This window comes from Pongo pygmaeus, chromosome 19 (genome assembly GCF_028885625.2).
Source record: "Pongo pygmaeus isolate AG05252 chromosome 19, NHGRI_mPonPyg2-v2.0_pri, whole genome shotgun sequence".
In the NCBI taxonomy this organism is placed as follows: Eukaryota; Metazoa; Chordata; class Mammalia; order Primates; family Hominidae; genus Pongo; species Pongo pygmaeus.
The window spans coordinates 44,342,727-44,354,535 of NC_072392.2; the positions used below are offsets into that span (position 1 = coordinate 44,342,727).

The 11,809-nt window shown below is 48.8% G+C and overlaps 1 protein-coding gene across 4 annotated transcripts in view; it reads left to right on the top strand.

The window, feature by feature from the left end:
* SARM1 (sterile alpha and TIR motif containing 1) overlaps positions 1 to 11,809 on the top strand; it is a 42,709-nt gene that overhangs the window by 12,089 nt on the left and 18,811 nt on the right. For 2 of the 4 annotated variants that reach the window (XM_054458639.2, XM_054458640.2), the window contains exons 3-7: positions 298 to 510; positions 780 to 871; positions 981 to 1,216; positions 4,115 to 4,217; positions 4,291 to 4,480. In XM_054458639.2, the coding sequence (XP_054314614.1) occupies positions 298 to 510; positions 780 to 871; positions 981 to 1,216; positions 4,115 to 4,217; positions 4,291 to 4,480 (834 nt within the window). Of the gene's footprint in view, positions 1 to 297; positions 511 to 779; positions 872 to 980; positions 1,217 to 4,114; positions 4,218 to 4,290; positions 4,481 to 11,584; positions 11,707 to 11,809 lie in introns of all 4 variants that reach the window. The other 2 variants (XM_054458636.2, XM_063656059.1) reach the window with 2 other exon arrangements.

Consider the following 11,809-nt stretch of genomic DNA (forward strand, 5'->3'; position numbering starts at 1 on the left):
GCCTGGCGCTATGCTGAAAGCTCAACTTTATTCCAGGGCCGGTGGATGCTGTAGAAGGGATATGAAGGAGGGATACGCCCCTCCGCCCCCAACCCATCCGAGTCAGGACCTGGTCAGGAATTGAGAGAAATTCAGGAGGGGGATCCGCAGGGCCCCATGACTTAGTGGCTGAAGGCGGGGCCAGGGCAGATGGAGGGACTTTGGGTTGTGAGAAGAGACAAGGAGAGGGACTGGGCACGTGTGGAGGCACCCGGAGAACTGGTGGAACCTACAGCCCTCTCCCCACTCCCTCCCTAGGTGTTCAGCGACATCGGCGCCATCCAGAGCCTGAAACGCCTGGTTTCCTACTCTACCAATGGCACTAAGTCGGCGCTGGCCAAGCGCGCCCTGCGCCTGCTGGGCGAGGAGGTGCCACGGCCCATCCTGCCCTCCGTGCCCAGCTGGAAGGAGGCCGAAGTCCAGACGTGGCTGCAGCAGATCGGTTTCTCCAAGTACTGCGAGAGCTTCCGGGTAGAGTCGCAGGGGATACGCCTCCCCCGAGTCAGAGCGGGCGCCCTGTGCACAGGGACTGCCTTCCCTCCCCGACTCGCACTCCCGCGGCGCCGGGGTGGCTTTTGGGGGCGGGGAGCCTGTACGCAGCCACCCTTGGGGTCACTCGGCTCTGATCTAGGTCCCATCCGCCTCCTCCACGCCTTCTCCAGTTCCTTCCCTTGCGTCTTGTGCTCGAGGTCCAAGGGCGGAGTAGCGGAGCCCTTCCTGACACCCGACTCCTTCCCCAGGAGCAGCAGGTGGATGGCGACCTGCTTCTGCGGCTCACGGAGGAGGAACTCCAGACCGACCTGGGCATGAAATCGGGCATCACCCGCAAGAGGTACGGAGCCTCCTGCTCGCCGGACCCCAGCTAGGTCTAAATAAGCGCCCCCTCCGCTCGCAGCCCGTCCGATTCTGGACCTCAGCGTCTTCTCCTCCGTGGGGTGCAGGTTCTTTAGGGAGCTCACGGAGCTCAAGACCTTCGCCAACTATTCTACGTGCGACCGCAGCAACCTGGCCGACTGGCTGGGCAGCCTGGACCCGCGCTTCCGCCAGTACACCTACGGCCTGGTCAGTTGCGGCCTGGACCGCTCCCTGCTGCACCGCGTGTCTGAGCAGCAGCTGCTGGAAGACTGCGGCATCCACCTGGGCGTGCACCGCGCCCGCATCCTCACGGCGGCCAGAGGTCAGCCCGCCCACCCGGGACCCCGCCCCAGCCCCAGCCCCAGCCCCAGCCGCGGCCCCGGAAGGGTGAGGGGAGACACGGGGTGGAGCCTTCCAGCCTCACCGTGGATTGATTGAGCACAAACGTGGGTCACACTGGGCTCTGAGGATGTAAAGATGAATACGTTGCACTTTACCTCAGGAAGTTCCCAGTCTGAGCGGGGTAGGCGGTGGGAGGAAGGAGGGTATTAAACAGGCAGTTGGCCCCGGCAGAAAGCCACCCAGGTCTCCAGTGGGAGCACAGAGGAAGCCCAGCCCACCCCATCCACCCAGGTGTAGATTTCAGAGAGGACAGGATGCCTGACTATGTCTCGAGAGATGCACTGGCGGGGAGGGGTGGCAACAGGAAGGGCAGCCCAGGCAGAGGCAGCGGCCTATGGAGAGTCCATGCAGTGGGGTGTAGGCAGGAAGGGTGTGCGTATGTGTGTTATCCTATTGGCCAACAGCTTACAAAATTTGGGTCTAGAGGTGGTTTAGAGTGAATTCTAGGCCTCTAGCCACCCTCCTTGTTTACTAATTTATTTTAACTTACTAATTTACTACTTAGCTAATCTTTATTGTCAATTACAAGGTACTCTATTTGGTTTTTAAGATGTTATCCCATCAGTCTCTACATTGATTCTATGCAATGAGTGTTCAGTTTTTAAAATCAACCTTAAAGAACTCTTGAAAGAATAAAAAGAGGAGTAAGTGTCCAGTTTGAGGGCCGGGCAATGTGGCTCGTGCCTGTAATTCTAGGACTTTGGGAGGCCAAGGCAGGCGGATCGCTCAAGTCCAGGAGTTTGAGACCAACCTGGGCAACATGGTGAAAGCCTGTCTCTACTAAAACCATAAAAAAATACAACAAATTAGCTGGATGTGGTGGCGCATACCTGTAGTCCCAGCTACTTGGGAGGCTGAGGTGGGAGGATCACCTGAGCCCAGGAAGTTAAAGCTGCAGTGAACTGTGATCTGGTCACTACACTCCATCCAGCCTGCGCAGCAGGAGTGAGACCCTATCTCAAAAAAGAAAAAAAGTATCAGTTTGAGGAGTTTTGAAAGACATCTGTGTGACCCCCCACCCCCACCCTCGTCATTAAAGATATAGAATATTTCCATCATGGGTGTTCCTTTTAAAGATAATGAAACTAACATTTAAAGAATTCAAATACATTTCCCACGGTCATAAAAGTCATTAGATGGCAAAACTGGGACTTGAGCCCTTGTCTTTCTGCTTCATAAACAAACAAATGTTGTCTAAGAGGGTTATGTCTAAATATTATAAGAAGATGAATTATTTTCATTTTATCCTTTCATTCAGCAATTACAGACTAAGCACCCACAAGACACAAGGGACTGAGCTTTGGCTGCATTCTTATGCTTCAACCAAAGCAGGTTGGCTTTTATTATTTTTACATTGCAGCTCCCATTAAAACTTCAAGATTTCATTTTTATTTTAATTAATTAATTTGAGACAAGGTCTCATTCTGTCACCCAGGTTGGAGTGCAGTGGCACGATCACAACCCACTGAAGCTTCAACCTCCCGGGCTCAAGTGATTCTCCCACCTCACCTCCCAAGTAGCTGGGACCACAGGCGCGCAACACCACACCCAGATAATTTTTGTATTTTTTGTAGAGACAGGGTTTCACCATGTTGCCCAGGCTGTTCTCAAACTCCTGGCCTCAAGCAATCCTCCCAACTTAGCCTCCCAAAGTGTTGAGACTACAGGTGTGGGCCACCGCACCGGCGCAAGATTTCATTTTTAAACAACAGGAAAATCCTAGGGCAAAAATAGCTTACAAAAAATAGTTTGTATAGTGAGTAGGGAGCCATGCATAGTTTTTAAGTGGGAGGAGTGACATGCTCAGATTTGGATTTTAGAAAGATGTTCTGGTAGCTGTGGCAAATGGACTACACTGGGCAATTCTTTTCTTTTTATTTTTTTTTTGTCAGAGTCTCACTCTGTCGCCCAGGCTAGAGTGCGGTGGTACATTCTTGGCTCACTGCAACCTCTGCCTCCTGGGTTCAAGTGATTCTCGTGCCTCAGCCTCCCAAGTAGCTGGATTACAGACATGTGCCACCATGCCTGGATAATTGTTTGTATTTTTTGTAAAGACAGAGTTTCACCATATTGGCCAGGCTGGTCTCGAACTCCTGGCCTCAAGTGATCCACCCACCTCGGCCCCCCAAAGTGCTGGGATTACAGGTGTGGGCCACTGCGCCTGGCCTAGACTGGGCAATTCTAGCTGGGTTTGGGGAGGCCTTTGAGGAGGCTGGCATTGGAAACCTGAGCCAGGGAAGGGCCCGGAGGCTGGAGTCCAGGATGTTTAGTAGGTAGAATCCTCAGAATGCGGTGCCTGGCGCTTAGCACTGAGCATGGCTCCAGAGGAGAAGAGTGCTATCTGTTTTACTCACTGCTGAATCTCAAGCACTGAAGATAGTCCTGGCACACAGCAAGCGCTTAGGAAGTATTTGTTGAATAAATTAAATGGGAGGCAGGAGTTGAGGCTGATACCCAGGTGTCTGGCTTTGGTGGGAAATAGGGAAGAAGGAATGAGGGGGAGATTTGGGGTGTGTTGAATTTGGAGTGATTGTGGGCAGCTGGCTGTGCAGGTCTGGAGTTCCAGAGAGAGGTCAGGGCTGGAAGTGCATGCATATCAATGTCCCTAGAACACAGTGCCTGCCTCCTAAGAGGAACCCAACAATAACATGACCTTCCTTCTGTAGGCCCCATTTCTCCTTTTTGGGGCAGGCCACCCTTCCCAGGCTGGGCTGAGAGAGCTGGGTGGACTGGGGACTAAGTCCACAAGGGATGATATACCTGACAGTGAGTGATGCGGAGGGGCCACCCTCACCATGCTGCCTATTGCCCACTTCAGAAATGCTACACTCCCCGCTGCCCTGTACTGGTGGCAAACCCAGTGGGGACACTCCAGATGTCTTCATCAGCTACCGCCGGAACTCAGGTTCCCAGCTGGCCAGGTGAGGAGGGGCAGGCGGGCAGCGGCGGGGTGTGGGGACAAGGCTGTGGCACTGACACAGGACCTGCTTGCAGCCTCCTGAAGGTGCACCTGCAGCTGCATGGCTTCAGTGTCTTCATTGATGTGGAGAAGCTGGAAGCAGGCAAGTTCGAGGACAAACTCATCCAGAGTGTCATGGGTGCCCGTAACTTTGTGCTGGTGCTGTCACCTGGAGCACTGGATAAGTGCATGCAAGACCATGACTGCAAGGATTGGGTGCATAAGGTAGGTGCCCGCCTATGCCTCTGCAGTCCCAGCATTGGCCCGTGGTCCAGAAGATAGGGTCATCTTCTATTCCTTCTTGTCTGCACATCCCAGCACACTTAGCCCTGAAGCACCTCCTTGGCCCAGCTGGAAGTCAGGAACCACAGCTCTAACTGTAATAGGACTTTAGCAAACCACAAGGGACAAGAGACTAGGCTTTGGCTCTCTGAGCCTCAGTTTTCTTATCTGCAAAATGGGGTAACTTACCTGTTCCACTCACCTTGTAGAACTGTTGTGAGGATCAGAGAGAGATAAAAATGCTTTGAAAAATAACTTCCGTGAGAGACAGGACAGCATAGCGACAGGCAGAATGGAATAGTTGTTGAGAACTCAAAACTGAGAGTTTGAATCCTGGCTCTGGCCTTGGGCAAGTTACTTAACCCCAATAAGCTTCGTATTTATTACTGGAAAGAGGGTATAATAATAGTATCTAACTCCCTAGAACATTGTTATAAGGATTAAAAAAGCCAAAATTTGTGAAGTGCTTAGCAGAATGGCTGGCACATAGTAACTGCTCAATAATGGTAGCAATTATTATTATTAATATAATTATTATAACTACTATATCTGTTTAATTCATCGTTGTATTTTCAGTGCCTGACACATTGTAGGAACTTACTGAATACTAACAGAATGCATTGATGGATAGATCCATATTGCATCTTCAGGTTATTAATCATTAATGGGTCAGTAGGAATTGGAGTTGGGGCTGAGGGATGCAGTCGTCATCTGAGGGACAGGATGAGACAAGCAGTCAGCTCAGAGACAAGAATATGCCCACGGGGCCGGGCACGGTGGTTCACACCTGTAATCCCAGCACTTTGGGAGGCTGAGGCAGGAGGATCACTCGAGGTCAGGTGTTCGAGACCAGCCTGGGCAACATGGTGAAACCTTGTCTCTACTTAAAAAATACAAAAATTAGCTGGGCATGGTGGCACACACCTGTAATCCCAGCTACTCAGGAGACTGAGGCAGGGGAATCGCTTGGGCCCAGAAGGCGGAGATCACACCACTGCACTCCAGCTTGGGCAACAGAGTGGGACCCTGTCTCAAAATGACTAGATCGCATACAAGTTGGTGTAAATGCTGAGCCAGGTAAGCAAACCTCTTGCTTGCCACAGGGGTTTGGAGAAGGGAGAGAGCATCAAGGTGTCAACGAAAAGAGTCAGACTCTATGAGTGACCATGGCCCGTGACACAGCCCTCAGGAGACCCTGAGAACACACGCCCAAGGTGGTCAGGGCACAGTTTGGTTTTATACATTTTTGGGAGACATGAGACATCAATCAATACATTTAAGATGTACATTGGTTTGGTTCAGAAAAGCAGGACAGCTCAAAGCAGGGGCTTCCAGGCTATAGGTAAATTTTAAAATTTTCCGGTTGATAATTAGTTGAGTTTATCTGAAGACCTGGGATCAATAGAAAGGAAATGTTTAGGTTAAGATAAAGGGTTGTGGAGACCAAGTTTTATTGTGCAGAGGAAGTTCTCAGGGCAGACTTCAGAGAGAGTAGGTTTTAAAATGTTTCTTGTCAGACTTAAAAGGGTGCCTGGCTCTTTGTTGATTATCTCCTGAGTCTAGAAAGAAAAAGAAAAAAATGGGGGGAAGGGGATTCTCTATAGAATGTGGCTTTTTCCCACAAGAGACGAACTTGTGGAGCAATTTCAAGATATGGCAGGGAAATATATTTGGGGTTAAAATACTTTTATTTCCTCCCTTATTAAGTGATGTTATGCTAGAGTCAGGTTAGAAAGCAGACCACGTTATATAGGGTTAAAAATCCTCCAATAAGACTTTATGGTTTGTAGCACATGACTCCCTAGGCCCCTTAGGTAGGAATTTGGGCAAGATAAAAAAAAATCAGAGTTTAGTCCTCAGAGGACTGGAATAATCAGGGAAGACTTCATGGAGGAAACAGGTCTTGAGAAGAATCTTAAGAATCTGGGTAAGTGGAAGAGAAGGCATCCCAGGCCAGGGTAACAGCATGAGCAAAGGAATAAAGGTAGGGAGGAGAACAGTGCTGAAAGCCCACATACATCTTGGGTACTGCTTTCTCCATATCACAGATGAAGAAACTGAGGCTCAGAAAAGTAGAATAATTTTCCCCTGGCTGTACTACTAGTGTAGAAATCAGAAGAGCTAGGCTTCAAATTCCATCTATCTGACTCCAAAGCTCACCACTTTCCCAAGATTCACACTGCATTCTATGGCACAGCTCTTAGGGGTGTGAGGGGAGGTGATGGGGTAGGGCTGGATTCAGTTGACACCAGAGATGATTGTCTGTATCTCTTCACAACTTCACATCCAGTGATGTCATGTTGGTAGCTTGACATCAGCCATGGTGGGAGCCTTTACACCAAGGAAATTGGCAGCCGCTACAAATCAAAGTTTTGTTTGTTTGGTTGATTGGCTGGTTGGGTTTTCTTCCCCCATGAATAGCTCTAGTTATTATAAAGTTACCAGCACACCACTGGCTGGATAAGAACTATGGAAACCAGGTAAAGGAGTGTCTAAAGGCAGGAGAAGACCTGTGCTTAAAGCACTGGAAATCAAGGAGCCCATGAAGGAGAAGATGCCAGGGCAGTGGGTTTTAGGATGAAGGCTCTGACACTGGAATGCAGTCCACATGGAGTGTGGAGTCAAGCCCCAGAGGCCATGTAGGAGGGGCTGAGTACTAGGCCTGATTTGAGGAGGGGCCCTGGGCCAGGTGAGCATCCAGGAAGAACATGGCTGATAACCCAGAGCACGTGGCAGGCAGCCTTTTGAGTGAAAGAAAAGAGTGTCTGTGAGCTCCATGAGACTTCAGACCTTGCCTCATTCATCTATGTCCCTGGTGCCTAAAACCATGCGTGGTACAAAGGAGGCTCTATGCAATTGCACCAAAAAAAAAAAAAAAACAGAGAGAGGCTGAGGCTGTAGAGGAGTTTATAGAACAATTGAATCAATGATTAAGCAGACAAGTGATACTGATGAAGCTGAGATGCCATGCCTGGGAGAGCCATACATATCTAGTAGATTTACCAGGTTAGAGGACTTGACTGCATTTTTTTTTTTTTTTTCCAGTAGAGAGAGGGTTTCGCTATGTCACCCAGGCTGGTCTCGAACTCCTGAGCTCAAGCCTGGAGTTCAGTGCCTGCCTCGGCCTCCCAAAGTTCTGGGATTAGAGGCATGAGCCACCGTGCCCAGCCAGAGGACTTGACTCTAATTATTTTCGTTCTCAACCAGCTAGGTGATCCTGAACAAACCATTATCCCTTTTATTTATTTATTTATTTATTTATTTATTTATTTATTTATTTTTGAGGCACAGTCTTGCTTTATCACCAGGCTGGAGTGCAGTGGCGAGATCTCAGTCAGCTCACTGCAACCTCCGCCTCCCGGGTTCAAGTGATTCCCCTGCCTCAGCCTCCTGAGTAGCTGGGACTACAGGCACACGCCACCATGTCCGGCTAATTTATATATATATATTTTAGTAGAGACGGGGTTTCACCATCTTGGCCAAGATGGTCTCGATCTCCTGACCTCGTGATCTGCCCACCTTGGCCTCCCAAAGCGCCGGGATTACAGGCATGAGCCACCGCACCCGGCTGCCATTATCCCTTTCTTGGCCAGCCTCTGAATCTGTGCGATGAATAATTTGTACTGTCTTTGGTTTTGTATAATTCTGGATGAAACAAATGTCTAAAGATTTCCAAATAAATTGCTGCAGGGTCAGGATTCGTTCCAATGCTCAGCAGAGAGGCAGCAGGGCTTGGCTGAAACAGCCTGGACTTGGACTCTCGAGGCTTGAGTCAGAGGACCGGCCCCTCGTGGGCTGGCCGTATGTGTGGCTTAGGAGGAAATCCCTTCCTCTCTGGGCTTTTTTCTCTCCATCTGTAAAATGGAGCGGCTCCCCGGGAAGCCAGTCAAGGACGAAGTTAGGCATGTTCTTTCCCCAGGAAGGCTCCACTTCCCAAGAATGCTTGGCACCCCTTGTCGTCCCAGCAGATGGCAAAGAGGTGGGAGGAGCCTTTGTCTTGGACCGGCCCCAGAGGCTCCGTCATCCCTCTTTGGTTGTTTCTGGTGCTTAATTGCCTCTGGTTTTAAAACTCCTTTCCCTGAAGTCACATTAGTGGGTAATCAATATGGAAAACCACAAGTGAACTGCACTCAAGAAAGTAAAATCCCTTTGGTTCCCTCTTGAGAGGAAGAAAAACATTCAATAAGCACTTATGGAACCCGATTACTAGCAAATAATTCCTCAGAACAACGCTTTGAGGTAGGTTTTATTATCCCCACTTTACAGAAGAGGAAATAATAACACCTATTACGTATTAAGCATACACTGTATGCAAAGTGCTGTTCTAATTACTTGCCATGGAATGTTGCGCTTATTCCATGGAGCAATCCTGAAGACAGGGACTATCATTAATCCTGCTTTATATATTAGAAAACAGAGGAACGAGTGTGGTAGTGCAGGCCTGTGATCTCAACACTTTGGGATGCTAAGGTGGGAGGATCACTTGAGGCCAGGAGTTTGAGACCAGCCTGGGCAACATGGTGAAACCCCATCTCTACTAAAAAATACAAAAAATTAGCCGGACATGGTGGCACACGCCTGTGGTCCCAGCTAGTTGGGAGGCTGAGGTGGGAGGATGGCTTGAGCCCAGGAGGTTGAGGCTGCAGTGAGCCTTGATGGTGCCACTGCCCTCCAGCCTGGGCAAAAAGTGAGATCCTGTTCCCCTGCCCCCCGCCAAAAAAAAAAAAGAAAGAAGAAAACAGAGACTTTGAGAACCTATTATTTTTGCCTCATGTCGTAGAGCCTGTGTCAGAGACTCAATGCGAACTCCGATTTGATGATTCCAGAGTGCAGCCCTAACTGCTGTGCTGTGTTTTCTCATTCATTCATTCATCCATCCATTAAATATTTAGCGAGGGCTAACTATAAGGGCTTTGTGAAAGATGCTGAGATATAAGGTCAGTGAAAAACAGATATGATCCCTCCTCATGTCTGGCAGAGAAGACAAATACTGAGTAATTTACCCATTAATTAATTAAAATTTGCAACTGTAATATGTTCTGCAGAGCCTATACTAGGGGAACTGACTTGGTCAGGGCAGTGGGAGACAACTGCCCTGTGTAAGAGTTGATTGAGCTCAGATCAGAAAAACGAATGGGCATTATCAAGGGGGAAGGACAAGGAAGCTTATTTTGTGTGTCTGGGAGGACAGGGCAGGGGTAGAGTTTGAGAAGTGGACTGTGGCCAACCACATAGGGCCTCACAGGCCACGTGAAGGAGTTTGGACTTTATTCTAAGACCATGCAAAGTCTTGAAGAATTTTAAGTAGGGGGTGACAGGACCTAATTTGTCAGATGTGCATTTTGCAAATATTAGCTACATGAAAGGGCAATGTGGAGAGTGAATTAGAGAAGACAAGGGTGGATGAGGAAAGACCTGATGGGGGCTTAAAGATAATGGGGATTGGAAGAGGGTGGTAGTGGGGTGGAGGTAGGGAAAAATGGTGAATTTGAGAAATAAGTAAGGAGTACAATTGGCAGGGCGCATGATGGATCAACCTGTATGCAGGAGTGTGATGTTTTTCTTCTGACACCAAATTGTTTGGGGTTTTTCCCACACTAACCACTAATTCTCCAACTTGCCAACACCAACTGGGTATCCCACAATTCAATTCAATTCTGAAATATCAGTCACGAGGCCCAGGTCCCCAGGCTACCACATTTCTGTTTGATTTGGCTAGAAATTCGGGGGTTCCCATGACACCCCGAGGTTCAATTTGCTAGAATGACTCACAGAACTCAGGAGAGCACTTTACTTACTATTAGTTGTTTATTATGTCAACCTTAAATAATGAGATTCAGAAAATAAGACTAAGTATAGAGTTTCTTTGAGTGCAAAGTTTGAGAATAGCCACCCAGGAAGCATTGACTCCAAAGGAATGGGGTGAGCATTCCAAACTGGAGAAGTTAAGGTTTCACTTCCACAGGCAAAGAGAGAGGAATTTTAGCAGGATTACAACATTTTCCATACAAGACCAGTGCATATGTTACAGTGCTTTGATTGGTTATAGATTGCTACATTCCAAGGAAGATGACTTTATCACCCCCTGAGAAAGGGTGGTGATCTGGGTGGGGATCTAAGGGAGTCTTATCTTTGGTGCCATTTGGTCTTCCTAAGTAATTACAGAAGAAAAAAAAAATAGGTGGAAGTTGCAGCTGCATGCCTCATGACTCAGGCTGCACAGACCAATTCCTGTCAAGGCTCAGAATAATTTAAAGTTCCAAGAGCTTTAGGTTTGATTTAACAAAGCTTGAATAATAATAATAAATAATATTATTAATCTCAAAATCCTGAGCTCAAGTGATCCTCCTGCCTCAGCCTCCCAAAGTGTTGGGATTACAGGCGTGACCCACCATGCCCAGCTGAATTATTTAATTTCACAGTTATAAAGGACACAGCTCAAGAATGGCCAAATGGAAGAGATATAGGATCTCTATGTATGGAGGGTAGAGGTGTGGATGCCATGCCTTCTACCACCTTCCCAGCACCTACACCCGTTTATCAACCTGGAGGCTCTTCAAAACCCCTTGTTGAGGGGTTTTTATGGAGGTTCCATTATGTAGGCATGATTGATTAAATCATTGGCCATTGGTGATTGAGCTCAATCTCCAGCACCTCTCTGGAGGCTGGGAGGTGGGGCTGAAAGTTCCCGTCCTCTAATCATGCCCTGGTCTCCCTGGTGACCCGCCCTCTTCCTGAAACTATCTAGGCTACCCCCATAGCACCACCCAGGCCCCCAGTGGGGAATCATCTCTTTAGCATACAAAGACACTCATCATTCAAGAGATTCCAAGGGTTTTAGGAGCTCTGTGCCAGGAACTCTGGGCAAAGGAGAAATATTGATTTTTTATTATACTACAAGGGTTAGGTAGACATCAAGGTGGACATCAGGACTGGTGTCCTGCCCTGGGCCCAGCCTCAGGCCAGTGGCCCTCCCAGCACCTGCCTGGCTACAAGGGTCCCTAGATGGGTACAGGGGTATCTTCCTCCTTTCCTTTCTTTCTCCAGGAGATTGTGACTGCTTTAAGCTGTGGCAAGAACATTGTGCCCATCATTGATGGCTTCGAGTGGCCTGAGCCCCAGGTCCTGCCTGAGGACATGCAGGCTGTGCTTACTTTCAACGGTATCAAGTGAGCCCCAGGGCCCTGGGACCAGGGGGGTAGGGTACAAATCACCATGACAGGCAGAGTGTAGGCAAACAGCTGACTAGCAGCTCCCTCTGCCCAGCTGTCT